Source organism: Sorex fumeus, unplaced genomic scaffold (genome assembly GCF_029834395.1).
Source record: "Sorex fumeus unplaced genomic scaffold, SorFum_2.1 ptg000073l, whole genome shotgun sequence".
NCBI lineage: Eukaryota > Metazoa > Chordata > Mammalia > Eulipotyphla > Soricidae > Sorex > Sorex fumeus.
This window is the reverse complement of record NW_026606130.1, coordinates 17,653,751-17,665,149: the sequence shown is the minus strand read 5'-3', so window position 1 is coordinate 17,665,149 and position 11,399 is coordinate 17,653,751. Positions and strand designations below refer to the sequence as shown.

Below are 11,399 nucleotides of genomic sequence, written 5' to 3'. Positions count from 1 at the left end.
ATTTATTTTTTGCTTGTGACTAATCAGTTATTTTAGCATCATTTGTTCATGATCTTCAGTAATCTAGAAATCACCTAATTAATGCGACAGTGTCTTGCTTTTGTGAGACCTATAATATTTTTTATCTTAAAAGTAAACACACGAAAGTGTAAAGTGAGCTGGAATGCTTGAACAATGTGATTCTTTTGTGAATCTTCACATAATTTTTACCTTTTATGTACTTACAGTCATTGCCTACATGTTATATTTTCTACTTGTTTCATAGAGACCTTGTAAGAACAAAGGTCTTTTTCAGTAAGAACCAAGTATTCAGACTTTAACAAGAGACAAGGCTTAGCAGCCACGTTCAATTCCTCTACTCATTCTTAAATTTCTTGAATAGTTCAAATGAAATGAAGAGTACAGATGAAGAGAAATTCTCACATTCCTGTCGAGATTTCAGTGAGTCTGTGAACGGATATTTACATCATACATCTACATCCAGACATGTTTACATATTTAGTTTGAGGATTGTTCTCTTCATAAAACAATATTCCATGTTATGGATTAAAATAATTAATGTTGTCAAAATGACCACCTCCCACCCCGGTGTATTAAACAGAGTTAATACGATTTCAAAAAATTTTTTAATTATACAAAAACTTAGAACAATCATAAATTAAATTTGTATGGAACTGAAATATTCTCCAAATAACCAAAGTCATTCTGCGAAAAAGAAGTTGAGTGGTATTACATTTTTAAATTTTAAATTATACTATAAAGCAATAATAATCAAAACAACACAACGTTAGACTAAGTATGGATTATCATAACAATGAATTTAAATTTAGACCCCAGAAATAAACTCTCACATCTAAGGACAATTAATCTTTGACAAAGGAGCTATAAGAATCAAGTGTAATAATGAAAACCTCTTAAATTATATTCATAAAACTAAATTAAGAACAAGAAAGAGAGAAAGAAAGAAAGAAAGAGTAAAAGAATCAAAGAAAAAACACATGTATTCATAACATGTACCAAAGATTAATTCAAAATTAACTAAAGAACTCAAGATTAGACCAGAATCCATAAACTACATGGAGGAGTTCAAGGGCTACAAAAAGAATCTTACATCACTCCTCTTGAATTTATCTGTAGTTCTCTGGTGTGCAGTTCATTAATTTTTTCTTTATATATATATATATCATCGATTTGCTCGAGCTGGCCCAGTAACGTCTCCATTGGAGACTTTGTTGTTACTGTGTCTGGCATATCGAATACGTCATGGGCTGGAGTGATAGCATAGCGGTAGGGCGTTCGCCTTACAAGCGGCCAACATGGCCGGCCCGAGTTCGATTCCCCCGCCCCTCTCGGAGAGCCCGGCAAGCTACCGAGAGTATTCGATATGCCAAACACAGTAACAACAAAGTCTCCAATGGAGACGTTACTGGCACGCTCAAGCAAATCGACGATCAATGGGATGCCCTTTAATATATATATACATATATATAGTAACACCATAATTTAAAAAGTTTTTTTTTAATTTTTTAATAGTGAGACATCATGAGGTACAGTTGCAGACTTACACATTTTTGTGCTTGGGTTTCAATTATACAATGATCAAATACCCATCCCTCCACCAGTGCCCATTTCCCACCACCACAGATCCCAATATCCCTCCCACACCCCATCCTCCCCCATCCCACCCTGCCTCTGTGGCAGGGCATTCCCTTTTGTTCTCTCTCTTATTGGGTGTTGTGGTTTGCAAAAGAGGCAATGGGTGACAATCATATTTAGTCTATAGTCTACTTTCCGCATGCTTCTCCCAACCTGGAAGGATCCTCCTAACACCTTTATTTGGTGTTCCCCTATTTATCTGAGCTCCCTTTTCCCCTATTATGTGTAGTTTGCCTCCAAGCCATGGAGTAAAATTCCTGGTACTAATCTTGGCCATTCTTGGGTGTTAGTTTCCTATTTTGTTACTTTATGTTGCCAAGAAGAATGCAATATTTCTATGTCTAGCCCTTTATTTCTGAGTCATTTCGCTTAACATGATACTTTCCATGTAGTACTACTTGTATGTAAATTTCGTGACTTCGTCTTTTCTAACAGCTACATAGTACTCCATTGTGTAAATGTATCAAAGTTTCTTTAACCAGTCATCTGTTCTCGGGCACTCATGTTTTTTCCAGATTCTGACTATTGTAAAGAGTGCTGCAATGAACAGACAATTGCAGATGTCACTACGACTATACATTTTTGCCTCTCTGGGATATATTCCCAGGAGGGGTATTGCTGGATCAAATGGAAGCTCAATTTCTAATTTTTTGAGAATCGTCCATACTGTTTTCCAAAAGGGCTGAACCGGTCGGCATTCCCACCACAGTGAAGGAGTGTCCCTTTCTCACCACATCCATGCCAGCACCGGTTGCTTTTGTTCTTGTGGATATGGGCCAGTCTCTGTGGTGTGAAGTGATATCTTATTGTGGTTTTGATTTGCATATCCCTGATGATTAATGATGTGGAGCATTTTTTCATGTGCCTGTTAGCCATTCGGATTTCTTCTTTGTGAAAGTTTCTATTCATTTCATCTCCCCATTTTTTGATGGAGTCGAATGTTTTCTTTTTGTGGAGTTCAACCAGTACTTTATATATCCTTGAAATTAACCCCTTATCAGATGTGTAGTTGGTGAATATCCTTTCCCATTCTGTAGAGACTGTCTTTGTATTTTGGTCACTGTTTCTTTTGAGGTGCAGAAGCTTCTTAGTTTAAGATAGTCCCATTTGTCTATCTCTGTTTTCACTTGCTTGGCCAGCGGTGTGACATCTTTGAAGACACCATGACATAGCTTCTATGTCATGGAGGGTTTTGCCAACTTTTTCCTCAATGTACCTTACAGATTCCGGTCTGATGTTGAGGTCTTTAATCCACTTAGATCTTACTTTTGTACATGGAGTTAGGCAGAGATCTGAGTCAATTTTTTTGCATGTAGCCATCCAGTTTTGCCAGCACAATATGTTAAAGAGGCTTTCCCTGCTCCACTTCACTTTTCTTGCCCCCTTATTGAAGATTAGATGCTCGTATGTTTAGGGGGAGATGTCAGTATCTTCAACCCTGTTCCATTGGTCTGCAGTTCTGCCTTTGTTCCGGCACCATGCTGTTTTAATTATTACTGCCTTGCAGTAGAGTTTGAAGTTAGGGAGGTTGATTCCTCGCATTTTCTTTTTCGCAAGAATTGCTTTAGCTATTTGGGGGCCTTATTGTTCCATATAAATTTCAGGAGTGTTCGCTGCATTTCTTTGAAGAATGTCATGAGTATCCTAATAGGGATTGCGTTGAATTTATACAGTGCTTTGGGAAGTATTGCCATTTTGACAATATTAATTCTCCCGACCCATGAACAGGGGATATTTTTCCATTTCCTCGTATCCTCTTTTATTTCCTAAAGTAGCATTTTGTAGTTTTCTTTGTACAGGTCCTTTGCTTCCTTAGTTAAGGTGATTCCTAGGTACTTGATTTTCTGGGGCACAATTGTAAATGGGATTGTTTTCTTCATGTCACTTTCTTCTCTTTCACTATTTGCATATAGGAAAGCCATGGACTTTTGGGTATTGATTTTATAGCCTGCCACTTTACTATACCAGCCTATTGTTTCTAGAACTTTCTTGGTAGAGGCTTTAGGATTCTCTAAGTATAGTATCATATCATCTGCGAATAGTGAGAACTTGATTACTTCCTTTCCTATCTCGATGCCCCTAATATCTTTTTCTTGCCTAATCTCTATTGAAAGTACTTCCAGTACTATATTGAACAGCAGTCGAGAGAGTGGACATCCTTGTCTCTTCCCTGATCTTAGAGGGAAGGCTCTCAGTTTTTCGCCCTTGGGGACGATGCTTGCTGTAGGCTTGTGGTAGATGGCTTTAACTAAGTTGAGGAAAGTCCCCTCTACCCCCATTTTGGCTAGGGTTTTCATCATAAATGGGTGCTGGATCTTGTCAAATGCTTTCTCTGCATATATTGATATGATCATATGATTTTTATCTTTTCTTTTGTTAATATGGTGGATTATGTTGATTGATTTCCGAGTGTTAAACCAGCCTTGCATCCCCGGGATGAATACTACTTGGTCATGTTGTATGATCTTTTTGATGAGTAGTTGAATTCTCTTTGCTAATATTTTGTTGAGAATCTTCGCATATGTGTTCATCAGGAATATCGGCCTGTAGTTTTCTTTTCTCGTGGTGTCTTTGTTTCCTGTTGGTATTAGAGAGATATGGGCTTCATAGAAACTGTTTGGGAGAGTTTCCGTTTTTTTCAATTTCCTGGAAAAGCTTGAGAAGGAATGGCAGCAGGTCCTCTTCAAATGTTTGGAAAAATTCGCTAGTGAATCCATCTGGACCTGTGCTTTTGTTTTTGGGAAGACTTTTGATTGCAGTTTCTATTTTGTTGATGTTAATAGGTCTATTCAGATACTCCAGATCTTCTTGATTCGGCTTTGGGAGATTATAGGAGTCCAGGAATTTTTCCATTTCTTCTAGGTTCTCTTGTTTCGTGGCATACAGACTTTCAAAGTAGTCTCTGATGATCTTTTGGATTTATTTGGTTTCTGTTTTGATATCCCCCTTCTCATTTCTGATTCGGTTTATTAGGGTTCTCCCTCTCTGTTTCTTTGTGAGTGTTGCTAGTGGTTTATCTATCTTGTTTATTTTCTCAAAGAACCAGCTCTTGGTTTCATTGATCTTTCGGCTTGTTTCTTTGGTTTCCATGTCATTGATTTCTGCTCTAAGTTTTATGATCTCTTTCCTTTTTTTGCCCTTGTTGCTTGCGGTATTGTGTCTCTATCAGCAGCTTCGATCATTCTAACTATAATATGTCTTGGAGTGTTTCTGTTAGGGTCTCTTTTAGCTGGCACCCTTCAGGCTTCTTGAATCTGAATGGCTGTATTGTGGAGCTCTGGGAATTTCTCGGTGATGATTTGTTTAACCATGGTTTTCTCATTGGGATTGTTTCCCTGAGCTTCTGGTAGTCCAATGATTCTCATGTTGTTTCTTTTGGAATCTTCTCCTAGGACTCTGATTCTCTATAGAGCTATTTTGAGGTCCTTTGCCACTGTTTGTTGTTGCGTGTTGGCTTGGTGGAGCTGATCTTCCAGCTCACTGATTCTTTCCTCAGCTGTGGTCATTCTATTTTTGACGGCACAGAGTGAGTTTTTTATTTCATCTATGGAATCTTTGATCCGTGCCATTTCTGTGCAAAGCTTCCCAATTTCCGCTCTCATTTCTTGCTGTATTTTGTCAATTGTGCGATCGAGTGTTTCTTTCATGTCCGCCTTCAATTTAGCAGATATCTGTCTGACTGTTTCATTGAGTTGATTGAACATCTTAATGACTTATTATCTGAATTCCTTGTCAGAGAGGTCCCTAAGGTGGCTAGCACCTACTGAGGCTTCTGGACTTATTTCCTCATCGTCTTCCTGTGACGGGGATTTGCGTTGTTTCTTCATGTTGTTGTGTAGGTGTAGGGGTCAGATTTCTTGATTTGAGTAAACTATCTGTGGCCGCGTGAGCTTTGGCCAGCTGAAAATTAGGCCACGCACACTTTTTAAAAGCCACGCCCACTTCTAAAGTGGCCACACCCCCACAGATACCTGGTGTGTGTCCCGGGAGTAAAGACTGGGTGGGGAGAAGAGACCAGCTCGGCTTGGGCAGCAGAAAAGGAGAGGCAGAGAGGCTCAGATCTGCTTTGTCTCCCGGCGTCTGCGGGATGCCTGGGGGCTTGCATGGTGGAATCCAAGTCCCAGGTCGGAGAAACGGCGCGAAAACTGACCTGGGGGTTGGGGAGCAGAGACCAGCTCGGCTTGGGCGGCAGAAAGGGATAGGCAAAGTGGCTCAGATCTGCTTTGTCTCCTGGTGTCTAGGGGACGCCTCGGGGGTTGCACGGTGGAATCCAAGTCCCGGGTATTTAAAAAGTTTTTATGGTGCCTGGAATGGAACCCGAATCTGCTGCATGCAAGGCAGGTGCCCTACACACTGTACTATGGCTCCAGCCCACCTGCCAACTTTCTCAGACATATAGTTTATCCTGGTTTGACAGTAATAATTTTCCACTCCTTTTTACAACTCGTTACAGTCCCTGATCTTTGGTCTCCTTTTCCTAAAGAAATAAAATTTCTTATTTCGAGTTCCTCCTTGATAATCCAGAAACCAGCAAGCCAATTACTTTATTTTCACTCACTTCTTTATATTTCTGGCCCAAAGATATTTTCTTTGTGTTCTATTAAACTTGACTATCTTCCATGCTCTGCTTTTCTATGTAATTTTTCTCATTATTGTTTGTATATTTGTAGTAAAAGAGAGAGGTTTACTAAAGTGTGTGCTATCTCTGTGCCATTAAATGTCTAAAATATGCAATTACTACATGCATGTTAATGTGATTTGTCTTTTTGAGAACAAAAAGTGAGATCGTGTGAAATATTCTCTAGATCCTGAGTCTAATCTCTTTGTAATCTGGATGTTCCTGAAAAATCATTTAATATTTATTTTAAGAACCGGATTTTAATTTTGCATTGAATGTTATGAAATTTATCTTAAAATGTAGCCATCTCAACCAGGTTGTATTTGTTTTTCTGTTTTATTTTGTCTTTTAGAAAGTTTTCTTCCAATGCCCAGAATCTCAGGTTGAATTCTAAAGGATGAAACACACAGTAAGTGGCAATGAGTACGGGTTATTGGCTTTCAGATCAATTCCGAACACTGTAAAAATTATAAATAGGTGCTTTGCCTCAATAAGTTTAGACTGTTGAAGCACTTACATCCTGTAACGCTTTTAATTTTGGTCAGCTGCGTTCTTTTTTCTTAGCTCAGACGGCAGCTGCCAAAGTAGGTGTTTACATTGAATCTCAAAATTTCTAAGTTAAATATGCATTTGATGCAAAGTAATTAAAAGTCCTCTTTTGGGTCCAATATGATTTCCATTTGTTATATGCATAAATTTAATAAGCACATTCCCTTTACAATATCATATATATATATATATATATATATATATATTTGCTTTTGGGTAACACCCAGCGATGCTCAGGTGTAACTCTTGGCTCTACACTCAGGAATTACTCCTGGCAGTGCTTGGAGAATTATATTGGATGCCGGGGATTGAATTCAGGTAGGCCAGGTGCAAGGCCAAGAGCCCTACCCGCTGTACTATCTCTCCAGCTGCCAATCTTTTTTAATGAAACTTTTTATGTGTCAAAAAATACTAGAAATCAATATGTACTATAATTTAATTGAGGATATATACCTTACCAGTGACAGAGCTATAGTGCAACTTGTAGGGCAGTAGCCTTGTACATATCTGTTGAAATAGTGTATGCCTAAAACTCAACCATTAATAACTTTATAAATCACAGTTCTTCAAATAATTTTGAAAAAATGTTTAGGTATCGAGGTTGGATAAATAGTAAAGTTAGTCATGCAGCACTCCCCTGCACACAGTTGGTCTGAGTTTGATCCCCAACACCATATGATCCTCTGACACCCTCTCCCCCACCCAAGTGATCCTTAAGCACAGAGCAGGAGTGACATCAAAACAAAAGAAAATGTTTAACTATTATTATGGACTAATAGTCATTTACATAATAAGCTAGTTTTAATCATAATACATTGGTCAAAAATTCAATTTTGAAAACTGCCAAGAAACAATGAAGCTAATGCATAGACTCAATGAAAACTATGGTGATTACCAAGGAGGAAAAGGAAGCAATGATCACATTCTAACAGTTGCCATTTTATTCCGAGATTTGGATTACACATATCTCTATATTCTTTATACAATACACTAAAGTTGCCTAAGAGGCAGTGAGTATGAATTAAAGGTTTGGAAGACAAAAGCTATGGTCTAATTCTTCTACTTAATTTAGATGTGGTCATAAATGTTCCGTTCTTCTCTCAGTTCTTTTATGCATAAAATTGGGTTAATAATATCCACTATGCTATCTTACAGGACTGCCAATAGAATCAGTCACAGCCAACAACCTGAAATCGCTTGACTAAAGGCACTTTATAATAAAATAATAAGTTAAATAATTTTAAACCATTAAAATATAACTCAGAAATATAACATACTCTCTCCATGTATTTATTCCTCCATTAAAGGAAGCCAGCAAGACTTTGAAGATATGGCATACCATCACATGCTATGCTAGTTGCTTTCTCTTATGCACAATTCAAAGTTTTAAGTTCTAATAAGGGAATACTCTATTTTCAATAGAAACTAAGGCATTTCACCTTGAACCATTTTTCCTTCAGAAAACTCTTTTTAGTGACTTCTTTGTTCTATAAAATAGGTTTCTCTACCTAGAGACTTATCTATGAGACACTAATTATCTATGATCAGCAGTACTTCCCACTAATCTGTGAATTATTGGTAACTCTTTTCCTAATATTTCTCTAATAGGCCACCTCATCAGCTACCTAGATCATGCTCCTGCGAGAGTTTTGAGAAGTGCTTAAGAAATCTGTCTTTTTGAAGTCTCATTCCACCTACGTGTCCACTAAAGATGGACCTAAAACTAAAAAATACTGAGTTCTGGTACACACTCCATGGCAATGTCCCAGGGATGCTGGACTGGGACATGGGGAATGAATTATTTCTGCCCTGCACATCAGACCAATACCCTTTAACTGAGCAAAACCTTGTCAAATACAGAGTCCGGGTAATGGAGCCCCCAAAGGTGACCCAAGGGAAAAAAACTAATATTGACAAAGATGGTCCTGACTCTGAACCAAACCTATGGATGTGGGTAAATCCCAGTGTCGTGTGCTCCCTTGGCAGCCAAGAAGTCCCAAAACCTAATAAGGAAAGGGATCTGACAAGAATACCTTCGTCACCTCGACCGCTCCCAAAGGAATCTATTTGCTTTGAGACCATAGTGATTCAGTCCCTTCCCTCTTGCTCCAGTGAACAACATTTCACTTTTCCCAGCAACTGGAAGCTCACAGAAGAGGAAACTGAAGAACAAGATGATAAGTACTCTGTGACTCTCCCATCAACTAACAAAGGGGAGTGCTTACAGATCCAAAAGTTATGGCAAGGTAATGGCCAGGAACAGAGGCCCTGGCCCCGTCCACCCCTCAATTACAGTCATCTAATTTCCCTAGCATTAAGAAACAGTCCTCCTTGTGGTCTTAATGTGCAACAAATCTACAATTTCACCCGAAAACATTTCCCCTTTTTCTGGACAGCTCCACAAGGCTGGAAAAACACCATCCGACACAATCTCTGCTTCCTGGGTAGCTTTGAGAAGTCCCCAGTCAGCCTTCAGGATGAGACTAACACAAAGCCAAGACCTGGACTTTGGAGACTTACTGAGGAGGGACACCGCCGCTTTCAGGAAGAGACTCGTGCCTTAGCCACACTTCGGAGGGAGAGCATCCAACAGAGCATGAGTCAACCAGATGTGATGACCTCCCTTTTTGACCTGTGAACTACTATTGATCTCTTTCTGCAACACTGTACCCTTACTGTGCCTACTCATGTCCTGATCAACTTTCATTAATTCCTGAAGTTGTCAAGCCTACTATATAAGTATTGCTTCAGTAATGGTGTTTGCCTTGCATGCAGCCACTTCCGCATACTATACGGTCCTAAGAGTGTGACAGGAGTGATCCCTGAGAGTAGAGCCAGGAGCAAGCCCTGAGCACTGTCAGGTGTGTCCCCAAAATAAAAATTAAAAAAATTAAAACAATGGTTTTAAATAAAGTCAAAAGTGGGAGGTGGGACTTTAAAAAAAGGTGTATCATAAGTCTAGGTGGGAAATCACAGAACACTGCATGGGGAGAGTAGCAGTTGTACATTTTGAGCAGAAGCCGAAAGTCCTAAGAGTAATGGTTAAGAAGAAATATTTTATGAGAAAAAGATTCTGTTTACTGAAGAGTATTCTTACACATTAAAATGAGTGGTGGAGACTAAAATATAATATACAGGATGGAACCAGGCCTAGAAGAGCCTGGAATGTCATGCATAGGTTTAGATGAATAAATAAATAAATAACTAAAAATAAATAAATAACTGAATTTGGTGTTCAACTCCTGTAGATTCAAGTGTTTCCTTTTAAGAGATAGATTTTCCCTTTCCAGGACTTATTTTTCTTCTTCTGATATTGAACTTTTCAGCATTAATTTTTGCCATCTAATCCCATTGTTGACAATTCCAAGCAGCAAATTTTAAGTTGGATATTAAAAGCATTTGAATCTGAGTTTGCATTAACTCTGCATTTTCTAATGACAAACTTTTTCTTTCCAATTTTTGCATTCACCACGCTTTTATTGAGGAAATGCTAATGTGTCTAGATGCTAAAGGTAAAAATAGCTGACAGTTTAGTGGAAGATATTTATAAACGGGTATTTGTAACATAAATGTGATGAAACAAATGTGCAAGGTTGATGTGGAAATGGAGAGATCATCTTGTGAAATACACTTTAAAGTAAGTAAATTTTGAACGAGTTTTGAATAATAGGGATTTGCTGAAGTGGATAAAAGACATTAAGTAGTAGTGGTGTGAACAAAGTGAATACAGTGTTTGGGGAAATCGTAGGAAGTCCACTGAAATTGAGTTATATTATAACCTAAAGGGGCAAGAAAGGAAAAAAAGGCTTCGCAAAAACTAGGTTAAAAAGAAAGTAAAGGGCAGGATGCTTGCTTTGGATGCTGCTGACAAATTTAATCCCTAGCACTGCATAATCCCCAGCATAGCCAAGAGTGATTGCTGAATACTGCGAAGTATGGCCCCACCTATCAAAAAAGACTTTCACATTCTACTTTGGTGTTTGTATTTTATGTTGCTGACCATTTTGAACCAAGAGACATCAGTGGTGTTTTATAAAAAAAAATCAAACAACAAGCATTCAGAATTTGGTTTTCTAATGTCAAGTTTCTCTTTAGTATCTTTTATACAAATATACTTTCAGTTACCATATTTAAGCATAAAGTTAGAAAGTTCTGTTTTTATGTTCTAGTACATTGTTAAAGAAATATCCAGGAGATTAAGTAAACAGCTGTAAATCATTCACTTTGTGGATACAAAAGCAATTAATTCAATATAGTTCAAATCAATTGAAATGTCTGCTTTTTTGTAATGGTCTTATATAGGTCATAAAAAATTAAATTGGATGACTTTGAATTATTAAAATATTCTGACTATAATACTCAATTCCTGATTCTTTTTCCACTAAAATTAGCACTTGTGATTAAAATAAGCTGCTGTGAAATTAGTATGACTATTTTATCACAAGCTACATTTCTTATTAATATAATAGATCTCGAGCGATTTGCTCGAGCGGGCGCGATAGCACAGCGGTAGGGCGTTCGCCTTACAAGCGGCCAACATGGCCGACCCGAGTTCGATTCCTCCGCCCCTCTCGGA

At 38.2% G+C, this 11,399-nt stretch overlaps 1 protein-coding gene across 1 annotated transcript; it reads left to right on the top strand.

Moving 5' to 3' along the window:
• Positions 1 to 8,497: 8,497 nt before the first annotated feature.
• FOXR2 (forkhead box R2) lies at positions 8,498 to 9,509 on the top strand. Its single transcript, XM_056130147.1, has one exon. It carries the CDS (start codon positions 8,535 to 8,537, stop codon positions 9,459 to 9,461), a length of 927 nt encoding a protein of 308 aa, XP_055986122.1. The 5' UTR covers positions 8,498 to 8,534; the 3' UTR covers positions 9,462 to 9,509.
• The last annotated feature ends 1,890 nt before the right edge of the window (positions 9,510 to 11,399 follow it).

What these genes read in the sequence shown, in the direction of transcription:
- FOXR2 (XM_056130147.1), top strand. Translation starts at nt 8,535, where the DNA reads ATGGACCTAAAACTAAAAAATACTGAGTTCTGGTACACACTCCATGGC.